This window comes from Cajanus cajan, chromosome 7 (genome assembly GCF_000230855.2).
Source record: "Cajanus cajan strain Asha chromosome 7, NIPB_CcT2T_4, whole genome shotgun sequence".
Lineage (NCBI taxonomy): Eukaryota > Viridiplantae > Streptophyta > Magnoliopsida > Fabales > Fabaceae > Cajanus > Cajanus cajan.
The window spans coordinates 6,359,035-6,372,222 of record NC_138523.1 but is presented as its reverse complement, the minus strand read 5'-3'; the positions used below and the strand labels follow the sequence as shown (position 1 = coordinate 6,372,222).

The 13,188-nt window shown below is 33.5% G+C and overlaps 1 protein-coding gene across 7 annotated transcripts; it reads right to left on the bottom strand.

The window, feature by feature from the left end:
• Positions 1–3,888: 3,888 nt before the first annotated feature.
• Positions 3,889–10,369, bottom strand: FLD (protein FLOWERING locus D-like protein). Of its 7 annotated transcripts, none has more exons than XR_003805520.2 (7): positions 8,537–10,369; positions 7,684–8,442; positions 7,398–7,446; positions 7,187–7,299; positions 5,326–5,383; positions 4,669–5,126; positions 3,889–4,413 (listed from the first exon to the last, which is right to left on the bottom strand). XR_003805520.2 is itself a non-coding variant. In XM_020377969.3 (6 exons), the coding sequence occupies exons 1-5, from the start codon at positions 10,164–10,166 to the stop codon at positions 5,352–5,354; spliced, it is 2,583 nt and encodes an 860-aa protein (XP_020233558.2). In that variant the 5' UTR covers positions 10,167–10,369; the 3' UTR covers positions 3,889–5,126; positions 5,326–5,351. The 7 variants fall into 7 exon arrangements, 2 of the variants coding, with proteins under 2 accessions (XP_020233558.2, XP_020233559.2); XR_003805521.2 differs by having other exon boundaries at positions 3,889–4,292; XR_014428109.1 differs by having other exon boundaries at positions 4,906–5,126.
• Between the last annotated feature and the right edge of the window lie 2,819 nt (positions 10,370–13,188).

Below are 13,188 nucleotides of genomic sequence, written 5' to 3'. Positions count from 1 at the left end.
ATTTAATGTAGGAGACTATTATTATTGTAATTTACAACAGTTGGCTACTTATATTTCAACAAATGCTATACGCTATTTTTATGATCATTGTTTGATTTATATAGTTTTTACAAATGCAAGAATAAGAGAATCGCAAATAATATGACAAAGTGTGGTAAATGACAATATATTAACTAACTGTGGTAAATGACACTATTAACTAAGTGTGGTAAATGACACTATTAACTAAGTCCAAGTCATTAGTAAAGAAACATCTTAAGTCCAACCCGTGAGAATCACAAACATCTTAAGTCCAACCCGTGAGAATCACAAACATCTTAAGTCCAACCCCTGAGAATCACGGCCGTGATTCCCTCTGTTATTAGTCAGATTAACAAATATCTTAAGTCCAACCCGTGAGAATCACGACCGTGATTTACAATCACGCTCGTGATTCCCTTTGTTATTAGTCCGAATAAAAACATTTTAAGTCCAACCCGTCAGAATCACGGCCGTGATTTACAATCACGCCCGTGATTCCCTCTACTATCAGTCAGGAAAAAAAACACCATCAGTACGATATTCACAGTCGTGCTTCACAATCACGCCCGTGATTGACACGCCGTCAGTGACATTAAAACCATGATACAAATCACTGCAAAAATCACGGGTGTGAATCTCACCCACACCTGTGATTCGTCCCAGCCACCCAAAACCCTAGCTTCCTCCTAAAAAAACCCGGCCCGTGACTTTTAAACTTCATTCTCCCCTAACCCACTCAAAACCCTTGCAATGGCCCCAAAGCGAATTCGTGCATCTCATGGGTCATCTTCTACCAATCCCACACTTGAGTTGGAAGACATGGAAGTACCCGCTCTTCCGCCTCTACAATTCCAAAACAGAAGAAAAGAAGAGGAACAAGAAGAAAAACAAGAAGAGGAAGTGGGGGCGGATAATAAGAACCTTCAAATGAGAATAATGAAAAGATACTCATCCACAAAAACATAAAGAAGAAGAAAAGAGGAAGACATCCAATTACGCATCCAAGTGGTGTCCATGTACGTATCCAAGTGGCGTCCATGTACGCATCCAAGTAGCGTCCACGTCGCCAGGAGTTAACCCCGTTAAAAAAATTTGGACGGAAGTCCGACATTACAACAATTTAATTTATTAGGGGCCAAATTGAGACCAAAAATTAAAGTGAGACTAAAAACAAACAATTATAATAAGGGACCAAATTAGGTTTTTAGCCCCCAAGTAATTATCACAATCTTTCCTTCCTCCCTTTTCTACATCAACTCCCTCCATCTCTTTTACATTCCCCCCTCAAACAACATTAACATCTATAACTTGAACTTCATGATTTGGGAAATTAGTTTGGCCTTCACTAATTATAGGAACATCCATTAAGTGTTCCACAAAATTATCTACATAATCATAATTTTTTACATCCTTTTTAGAAACTAAGTGACCTCTGCATCATTATTAAGCGACTTCAAACATTTATTTTAAGTCAAATTCAGGGTGTTTGCACCAAATATATCTAAATTCTTGGTAACATAAATTGTTGATATACTTTGATATATCAATGGAAGACATTTCATCTACATGCCATTCAACTTTGTCTACATTATACTAGCCCCTTAAATATTTAGTTGTTGGATGATGCACAAAAATTCCCCATGGTATGTTCTTATTCTAACCTTATCAAACATTGTTAGCCTTCAAAATAAACAAAGCCACAAAAATGTAAACAAAGTAACTTGCTAATGTATATATAATATACAAAGTTAAAATTTGTTATCGAAATCTATAGTTGTTTAAATATTTTCTCCCCTCAAAAATTGTGGATCACCAAGGTCAAAATCTTTAGTCTTTATTTGATCCTTCCAATAAGTTGAAAAATGAGTTTATCAAGACCTTATTTGATTCATCCTTTGTTGTGAACACAAATAATTGGAGCCAATAATAGTAAGATGCTTCCTTGCCTTTATCTTTCATGCAAGAGTGTTTTCTTATTTACAGAGTCACCTGCGATTTTTCTTCTCCTTTATTCTTGTTTTACCAAAAAGCTATTTCTTTTTCTCGGAAGGTTTTGAGAACTGAACGATACATTTTAACTTTGAAAACATGATTGCATTAATTCTTTTATCCTTTTATTTTGAGGCATTTGTTTCATTTTAAAACCCCAATTGTTTTTGTTTTTAGTTTTCAAGACATTAAAACAAAAGCTTATTCACCTAATACCATGAGTAATTTAAAGATAAATCAAGGGTTGAATTGAATTTCATTAAGTTTAAAAGTACGAGGACTTAATTTGAGCAATTAAAATTAGATGGGTTAAAATTATCCATTTGATAATTTAAAGAATAAAAATACAATTAGACCTGAATTTAAACACAACAAATTTATGAAATTATTAATTTATAGACAAACAAATCTGATACTTACATTGTTCGATATATGTTAAAAAAATATGCATACATTGGCACAAATTGTAGGGTTGCTAGGATGGGGGTCTCTTTTTTAGGAAGTACTTCAAATACATATATTTTTACCGATAAACCAATTTCAAAAGGCTGCTGTAGATGCCAAAAAGATCCCACTTCGTAGTGAATTTATCCTAAATCAGGATCTTTTACTCAAATTTTTCCAAGTTTTGTCAGGAGAGTTACCCCCATATTTTTCCTTGAACTGGTTAAAATACCCATAATTTCTTACATTTTTTTAGGGGTTAGATCCCGTAACTGGAAGTCTATTTACTATTTAGTGAATTTTGAAGCTTAAATAACAATTTTTATAATATAATAGCTGAACTAATAATTGTTAACTAGAACAATTGTGTAGTATATAAAATAATACGGCCATGTATAATGATTTGTGTGGCATTTTTATTTTAAATTTATTATATTAAACAACTTGAAAGTGTGCAATGAATTAGACAAGATACTCATACTCTAGCCCATCCCATAAAATTTTGCCAGAGCAATTTATTTGATAATTGTGCGCAAAGTATAAATTATATATGAATTTTTCGGTGCATATTTAACACCTTCAATAAGTCGATTCACATCAGACAATTCAATTCAATCAGTAACCCAATAATTTAACTAGTAATTCACTAACTCACTGCCTCATCCGAATCAATGACCAATCCGTTCTTATAAAACTGGCCTAACTAAGCAGGTAATTTTCCTCTCCAATATGGGTATCTTTTTTCCTTCAGGAGATTACTTTCTCATAAATTTATTTATTTAATTTTCTATCAACCCCTCTGTTATATTTTAAAAATTAGTTCCCGAAATAGCTTTTTACATTCCGTTTCCGAATACAGAGGGGTGTGGTTAGAAATAAAATGCGGTGCAAAATGTTTGGCCTTTTATTTAGATATCCATTAGATCCAAACTCAATTCCCATCCCAACAAGTAACCTAATGGTATGTTTGGTAAAAAAATTTACAAATTCAAGGAATTTAAAATTTCTGATATTTAAATATTTTAATTTTAATTTTTATCATTCTTAAAATATTTTGTTTAGATAAGTCAATTCAAATTTCTTAAATTTTAAACTATTAGTTTGAATATGATAATTTAATTTTATCATGATAAAATAAATATTAGTTAATTTTTAAATATTTAATAATTTTAAAAATTAATATTAAATAATATTTAATAATTTTAAAAGTATTTTTGAATATTCAATCATTAAAAACATAAAGAGATAAAAGATAAAATAAAATATATAAGTGAAATAAGAAAAAAAATATGAAGAATTTCAAATTCTTACTTTTTTTTTTTTTTTAGAATTTGAAATTCTCAATCTAAACAAAGTATTTCATCTAAAAAAATTTGAAATTCTTCAAATAAATGAATTACTCCATTTAAATTTTTCATCCAAACACACTATAAATGACACAACATTTATGTTTATCTTGAAAAAAAATAACAAAAAATCATTCGTGCAGCTCTAATAAGTTTTTAAGGAAACACGACTTACAGAGCATATACAAAGCTATAGTACAGCTTACGGTTACATTTCCTCACAAGTCATACAAACACGAGTACACAAAATCATAAAAACTACATTTTTCCCACATTGGCTGCCTTAAAAGGTGGCTTTGAACCAAACGAGAATGGCTAGTCTTAATTTGCTGGAGACATTAGCATAACGAGACCAATCACAATGCTGCCATTCACAAATTCATCTCTAGGGTGGCAATATATTCAACTATTCCAGAAATATTAGGTAAAGACCAAGGCAAGGTCAACATTCCGTTCGGTGTCAATTTAGAAGAGATAATACATTCCACTATCCTGAATCATAGAGCCACCAGCACTTGAGATATTTGCAAGAGACCATCTTCAATTTATTGAACAAATGCAGTGTGGATGATCCAACTGGAGTCTGTTTTGGTAAATTTCTCCAACAACACTTCTAATATAGAGAAATAAGAAGGAAAAATATATTAAACTTCTCTATAAGCTAAAATTAGTTTATACATATGTTAATTTGTGGAAGCTCTATCCTATTAAATTCTCCAAAATCTTATTTTTAATTCATGCATAAACTAGTTTTAGTTTTATGAAAAAATTTATTTCAATTTCTCTTCTTTTATTTATCCTAGAAGTGCTTTTGGAGAAGTTTATCCAAACAGACACAAACACTATAAACAAATGATACTATACTCACCAAAGACAAATACCACAAGGTTAATATATAAAACTTCGGTGAACAGCTGGTGCCTTTATTGTCAAAGGATGTCAAGGAGAATGATATACCATTGTGTCATGTAAGAGTCAATGTCCTTTAACCTTGTCATCAAGATCTTGGATTTAGTTGCAAGAAGGTGATCTATTCATTTATAAATATATTTACTACAACTTTCAAACCTATTTCTTACGAATTACTCTAGTGCATGAGACTCACACTAAGTATTATGAGGAGTAGATGTACACAACCTTGCTGTTGCAAGTGGAGATGTCGTTTCTGGCATTAGAACTTGTGACTTCTAGGTTACAAGGCAACCATACCAATGCGAGAGTCGATAAAGGAGATATAGCAGATAATCTTCAAAGGGTCCAAGAACTAACACCTGATGATCCAAGAAAAGACTCCGTGATAACAAGTTGAATGGCATCTTAGTCTTTCTGCAATTTAATATAAAAAGCTATTCATTTTTATGTATATGAGAAGCTATTCTATTAAAAAGTAAAATGATACATTTGAAATTCTCGTTGAATTGAATAGATAGAAGAATGTTGGCTATTTCTTATACATATCATACAGACAAACAAAAATAACCCAAGAAAAAACTATCAGGAATCAGAGTTCTTAGGCACGTCTCACCTCCTGAGTGAAGCATGGCCATCCATTTATGGATTTGACAAATCATTTTGATCGCTCCCTAGAAATATTTAGGAAGTTAGTATTTCATACAGACAAACTACATAACTGGACAAAACAAAGTACTACAGAATATTAATGCATGCCAACGTTATTAATTGCATAAATAGGTCCATGGCAAAAAGCCAAAATCCACCATGTGGCAAGAAGCATGGAAAATGAATTTAAAATATATATTAAATAATACAAAAAAAAAACTGCTAAATACAATGAATAATAATAACTTAAAACAAATCTAAAGATAACAAAACTAGAAATATATTCTATGAAATAAATTTGACCAAACTCTCATAACGTATGCATAAAATCTCATAACAACACTAACAAGAAAGATAAAAGCTACACAACTATACATATTCAATTCAATCAGCTAACATAAAGACTTTTAAGTTTGATTGTTTGGGAAAGATTTTTTTCCCAAAATTTCAGTTGTTTTTATGTAATAAAAGCTGTTTTCAATTTAAGTTGTATGTTTGGGAATATTACTTAAATCTAGAAAAAGCTTTTTTGTTAAAGAAAAAAGCTGTTTTACACAATCAAGAATTTTGAATTGTTTGCTTTTATTTCGACAGCTTATTTTTCACTAGATATTGTAATTCCCAATTTACACATAACTCTACCAAAAGCTCCACTACTATGAAATTAAAACCGTATAATTCTTGAATTTTTTTTTATCAGTGAATTGTTTAATTTCAAGTCATTAATAATGAGATATATTTATATTTAACTTTTAACTTCTCTTCATATTTCTTTATTTTATTTTTCACACTCTATTTTTCTTAATTGTTGTATTTATAACACTTGTTGTTAGTAATTTCTCTATATTTATTATTTTGTGTCTCTCACACTATTATTATTCACATGTATTTAATTTATAATGGAACAAAAAAATTGATGAATAAGTATGAAAAAACAAACATTTAAATTAATATAAAAAATAACTACATACCCTTTTAATAATTTACTATATAAAATTAAAAGCTGATTTTTTTTTGTATCAAAAAATAAATAATTTTTTTAAAATCACCATACACACCCATAGTAATATGAGAAGTAATTTAAGAACAGGTAAGGAGGAAAATAGTATGGAAAACAGCTGGCTGGAGAGATATTACGAGTTGAATCAGCTTTAAGAACATAATATGCAAATTCATCCATACAGTGCCCTTAATAGAATGGAAAAGGCCCTAGTACCTACTACCCATGTTTCTAGCAAGTAGCAAGATACCATTACTCTCATTTTTCCATTTGTATGGCAAGAGGGAGAGAGGCACACACAAGGGTAACCTGCCCATCCAACTTCATTTTAGTTTAATCTCTTAATGATATAGCAAACCAGCAGAGTAAATAGCAAAAGACGTATTCTGCTTGATGACACAAGGCCTTTACCCTGACATATAAGGAAAGTCTTGTAATATTTTATGAGAGCATAGCTTTGGAAAAAAAAAATTAAAACAATAAAATAACAACAATTCAGGATTCTTGAAATTCAGGTTCAATTTCTGACCATATATATAAATCCAACAATTGTAGAAAATACAGTATCTACAAACTTAACGAAAATCAGAATCAATCTCTCATCTTAAATGCCAAACTGAAAGTCCAAGTTCTAAACATGAGCATTATATTACTTCAGCTAAAAAAACAAATAGTATTACATAACAAAGGCAACTATGGGAAATTAGTTATATATAATGAAAAAACTTGAAACAAATTATAATACAAATAATGCAACTCCAAAGAATGTGCATTTTGAGAGGGGAATATTGAGTATAAAATTATTTTTTCCTTATAAAATAATTACCTGAAACAGGTACATCAGGAAGCACATGATCTGTTATCTTAACCTCTTCTGATACTTTGATGGCACTCCCCACATTAATGGAACCATTGCTTTTCCTCACCACTTTTGCCCTTCTGAGTTGATCAATATAATACAGTTATTATCTCATATCAAATAAAGTAATGATAATTGACATTATGAGATTATATATATAAAGAAATTCAGCTCAAACCTAATTAACTTGCGTTTCATAATGCCTGCCTTCAGCTTTGATGACACCCCTTTCATAAATCAAGAAAACATTATTTAAATTGCTCTGACAACTATGCATACACAAAGAATAGATAAAATGAGAAGCAAAGAAAAGTTAACAGCTTGTTTGGTTTGTGAAAACATTTTCCATTTTCATTTTATACAAATAATTACAAAAATGACATTGTTTTCAATTTATTTTCTGTTTTCAAAAGATTTTTATATAGGAATGAATAAAACAACATTTCATAATGTATATCACTCACCTGGTTTAAGAGCCAAAGAGGTTGAAACGGGCTTACGATTGCCCCTCTCAGCTTTAATGGAATCAATGACAGAATCAGCATTCATTCCCAATCCTTTTCTTCCGACCAGTTTCACTCCTAGCTTTTCACAAAGGTAATTCAATCTCATTTCATCACCGCCTCTTACCTCTCTTAGGTCAAGAACCTGTTGTCTTGATAGCAAAGTGTAAACATGAAGCTGCTGTTGTTGATTAAAATGTGATTGAAGCTGCTGAAAAAGTAATTTGTTTGAGTGTTGTTGGTCTTGTTTTGCAACTTCATGACATTTCTTTCTAGGCTCGCTAAATGTTACCCTCAAGATTGCTGGTGACTTGGGGTCTGTATTCTTCCGAGCAAAAATGACAGAAAAGCTCCCAAATTCTATATCAGGTTCTCTAAATAAATCTGCAAGAAGGGAAGCACAAGAATGAGCATTTGAAGGGGCCTTATCAACTTTCATCTTCAGTGTTCGAATATTAGCATGGTGGGCCATATTTGCAGCTTCTCTTAGACCACTTAGGAAAGCCCCATGCATAGTAGCCGGATAGCGCCTAGTGGTTGCTTCCCCAGCAAAGAAGAGTCTACCATCTCCCACACTTTCTGCTAAAATATCATAATCATCACCAGATGCGCCGACTGCAACATTAGAGTAAGAACCAAAGCAGAAGGGATCACTACCCCATCTAGTACAGACAGTTTGGATAGGTTCAGGAACAACAATTCCTTTTGGTTCATAGATACCTGCAGACAGATAAAGTATTTTGCTTCATGAACATTTCCTAAATAAAATAGTATCCATATATACTAAGTAATTAGCTTTCATATGAAAAAGTACCCTTAAGAATTTGAAGAACCCGTGTGACTGCATCTGTAGGGGGCATGCTCTCAAACTTATGTGCAGCTTCCCCTGCTACTAAAGCAATCAACAGGGGACCACCGGCAACTGTTGCATAACTGTAAAACAAAAAAAACTCCCCACGACGACTTGAATCATCATTAAGATGCCCAAACGTGTCAAGATCCATCTCCCAAAACACATGAGGGAAAAGCATCGCAACCTTATTCAGCAGACCAAAACCCAATCTCTTTATTCCATCAAGTTTCCTCTGAGGCAACTCTGGTATAAACTTGATAGACCCTTTTTTCAACACACCTAATGGAACAGTGCACAACGCCATATCACCCTCAAAAGCCTGACTCCCTGCAATCACCTGCACACCATCCCCACTATACCTAATCGTATGCACAGTTTTCTCATACAAAATCGGCACATTCTCAGCCAAAGCCTGAACCAGCTTCCCATTGCCCCCAGGCAAAAAGCAATGATCTCCCCCCATATCATACGGATCATCCTGGTCCCAAAACGCAAGCGAAAGATGCGACAACAACCCAGCATTCGCGTACTCCAAATTTGCAAGATGCCAATTGAACAAGTTCATCTCCTCATCACTCACACCATCCTTAAACACTTGCCGAAACGTCTCCAGCGCCGCCCCGAGCGACACATCCACCGAAACCTCCCCCATCAACTGCCTAAGCCTACTTGCCTTGTCAAGCAAGCGATTAAACGCGGACTCCACCTTCACATCCATATCCGGATCAACCGGCCTCCCATCCACGCAATAAAGTGGACACTTATCCCTCACCTTATGAAGCAACTCACCCAACTGCCTAGCCACAATCCCAAGGGGATTCCCCAATGTACCCGTCAACACACTCCCTCCCAAATCCGCAGCAGCACACAACCTATTCCCTCCCTCCATCTTCTTCGTGTAAACCCGGCCACCGGCGCGCTTCCGCCCTTCCAACACCGTCACCCGGAACCCAAACCGCATGAGCTGCCGGGCCGCAGCCAGCCCGGCAAGCCCAGCGCCGATGACAATCACGGCGGGCTTGCTGGGCTCCGCCGGAATCTTCTCCTTGACAGGAGAAGCGACTCCGAAATTTATGTAACCATGCGAGACAAGGTAATTATAAGCGGAATCCAAAAGCGCGTGGTAATGCTGCGGTATGTAATCGAGGAATGCTTTCTTACTCACCCAATTGGAAACATTCTCGCGCCACTTGGCGATTATGTGGTTCCGAATGAGAGTGTAGTTGACCTGCTCGATGCCGCCGATGACCGGGAGCACGGCGGCGTCGATCTCCTCCTCCGTGAGGGAGTCCGCCGGAAAACCCGCGGTGAGGGCGATTAGGGCTTCGGTTTTGGGCTCCTTGTTGATTACGATGATTTCGTCGGAGGCGGGGGCGCGGGAAGAGGAGGAGGGAGGGTGGTCGGAGGGGAGGGGGAGAGGGAGGCGAAACGACGAGGGATTGCGCTGGGAGCGGCCGCGGCGGCGCTTCTTGGGGACGGAGAAGGAGAGGTAGTGGTTAGGGTTTTGGAGAAGATTTGGGATTGAATCGGAAGTGGGGTCTAGGAACACGTTGGGGTTTTGCGGAGGAGGGAATTGGGGTGGGGGATCCATTACGACGTGTCGTTTGATTCTCGATTAAGAAGAGGGATTTGGAATTTGTGAGTTGACATTCGGTTCTCGGAACTCCCAGGGAGGCAGAGAGCTTTGCATCCGTACGACCACGACGCGGCCACCGTTTAGTTGTTGCACCGTTCACTGCAGAGTGGAAGCTCGCCTAGGGAGCTTTTGCATTGTTTTTGTTTTTTATTAAATCATAATTTTTATTTAACATTTTGGAACGTTTATTTATTAAGGTTTAATTATTCTTCAATTCTATAATTTCACAAATTTTCCTTGTCTATACTCGATCTCTATGAATAATAATGTTTTATTTTATTTTTTATTTTTTTAAGTTTCTCTCGCCTATTGTTATAAGAGCAACTTCAATGGGAGACTCAAGTCCCGATTTCTTATCATTGGAAGACTCTGACGTGGCAACATAAGTTGCTTGAAGAAGAGAGAGTTGTTTCCTCAAACAACCGTTCCTTACCAGATTTCAAGCAGATCTTATTGAACATATTTGGAAACGTTTTAGAAATAATAATGATGAAAATTCATTTCGTATAATATCTATGTATTTACTATTGCTTTATTTTATTTTTAATATTTACTTATTGTGTATTTTTTCTCGTAATTTATTTTCTTTTATTGCAGTGCAATTATCCTTTTTAATGAAAATTTAAAATTGGTTCATAAATGATTAGAAAAAAAATTTTAAAAGTTGAATTTCTTAAATTTTTTTACCATTGAAGTAAATTTGTATTTGAGTTGCTTAATACTGAGACGACACACTCGAAATCACTTTTTTCATTTTTCAATGCATGAAGCAACTCAAATGAGTTGCTTCCATTGGAGATGTCCTAAGAATCAATAAATAAGGTTTATGTATTTATAAAGATTAAAATACAACAAAATAACTTATAATAAAATGGAACGTTTCATTTTTAGAAGTGGAGCACAACAACTTTCAACAATCATATATTGAGTCTCAAGTGTATTTAAAGCAATACAAACTTGTTTTTTTATAATGTCATGAAATTAAAGCACTCTTTACAAGATGACAAGTATCACTATTATTCTTTTTATCTATCCCACGTTTTGCATAATCAAAATCAGAATATCCAATTAGACTTAAATGTACACCTTTTGAAAACTACAATGTTACATCAATAATTCCTCTTTAAGTATTTTAAAATTGTTTTAATAGCATTCATACGAGATTTTTTAGGATTAACTTGAAATCTTGAACAAAAGCATACAACAAACATTATATTAGGTCTACAAGTTGTAAGATATAAAAGAGATCTGATAATAAGTTAAAGTAGCTTAGCCTTTCTCTCTAGTTGGATGATGATGATTCTTGAACCCCTTCTTGAAATTATCCACAAAGGATTAAAGGATTCTTTCAAAGAGAAAATAGATAATTTCATCTTTTTTGCAAGAGATTTAATAAAGTTACAAGTATGTTGGAGAAAAGATACACACTAAAAGGGGAGTTGAATAGTATATTTCAAAAACTCGCGCTTTAGCAGTGAAGTAGTAATTAGACAAAACGTTGGAAAGTGATCAGATAAAGTAGTGGAAAGCAATATATGAAGATGCACAAGTATTTTTATATTGGTTCGTCTCAAATCCAAAGACTACATCTAGTTCTCAATCCAACTAGATTGAGTTCCACTATCTTGTACAAGATACAAGTATTCTTTCACAATCCTCTCTAGGCTTAATCCCAAGTATTCTTTCTATAAGCCTCTCCAGGTTCAATCCCAAGTATTCTTTTCACAAGCCTCTTCAGGCTCAACACTAAGTATTCTTTTTCACAAGCCTATCCAGGCTCAACACTAAGTATTCTTTTACACAAACTTCTCTAGGCTCAACCCTTACAAATAAATTTGATAAGAGTTACACGAATAGTTTCGTCTCTTCTAGACATGATGCTATATCAATTAAGCACAAATAGTTTACAAAGATTTATGTACAAGGTTTGCTATGAAGATCTTTTTTGTAGTACATCAACTTCTTCCATCTCACTACGTAAGCTTGCTCTTTATTTTTAGTGCTTTGCTTTTTATTTTTCTTCACATCCTTCACTCTTTTTTTATTGTTTCATTGTATATTGCCCATGTTTGTAGTATGAAGGCTTGACTCTTATATAGTAGCTTTTAGAGAAGATGATTGTTGTAGCAATGTTCAAAATTAAACGTTCATATTTCTTCATATGTTGCATCGTTTGTTTTCTTGGTTGATCATAGGGATTACCATTTATGCATTAAATGTTTATCAAAGATGCATGTATTCCCTATCTAATATAGACAACTACTTATCATCTTTTTCTCTTATTTTTTAGTGTAGTAGAGAATGTTAGTGCAGAGCAGTTGGGACTGGTGTAGAGCAGTCCTTTTCTGTGAAATTTGGGATCTTGCTTTTTCTATCCTGACACAATGATTTGACATTCCCTTTTTGAAAGCTTTCATTTTCTTTGAAGAAGTCTTCCATTCGATTTGTTAAGGAATAAAGTATTAATGCTCCTTAAAGTATAATCTGACTCTTCAACAAGAAATAAATGTAGCATTAATCCATATCATGCACTTCATCTTACAAATGAAATATGACATCTACTTCGTCTAAAATAGCCTTTATAAGAAAAACTCAACTTTTTGTTGTTGTCATAAAAAGGTGTTTTATAAAACACTAATCCATTTAGAAAATTGTTTTTATAACATCTTAAGGGATTTAAGATTATCTTTTGATACATCATACTTCCTTTTGTTCTAATAAAAAGATTTTCCGATTATATTATAAGTTTTATTAATAAATTAATTAATTTTATAATTTAAATATTATTAAAATAAATTATTTTATTTTTATTTTCAAAAAATAGATTATTACAAATTAGATGTTAATTTATTATCTTTTTATAAAAGAAGGTTTTATCACATTAATATATGTTACGTGCATCACTATATTAATTTTTTGTTATTTTGCTTAAATCCTATCATTTTTTATTTTCTTTTTTTAATTCACCAAAATATAT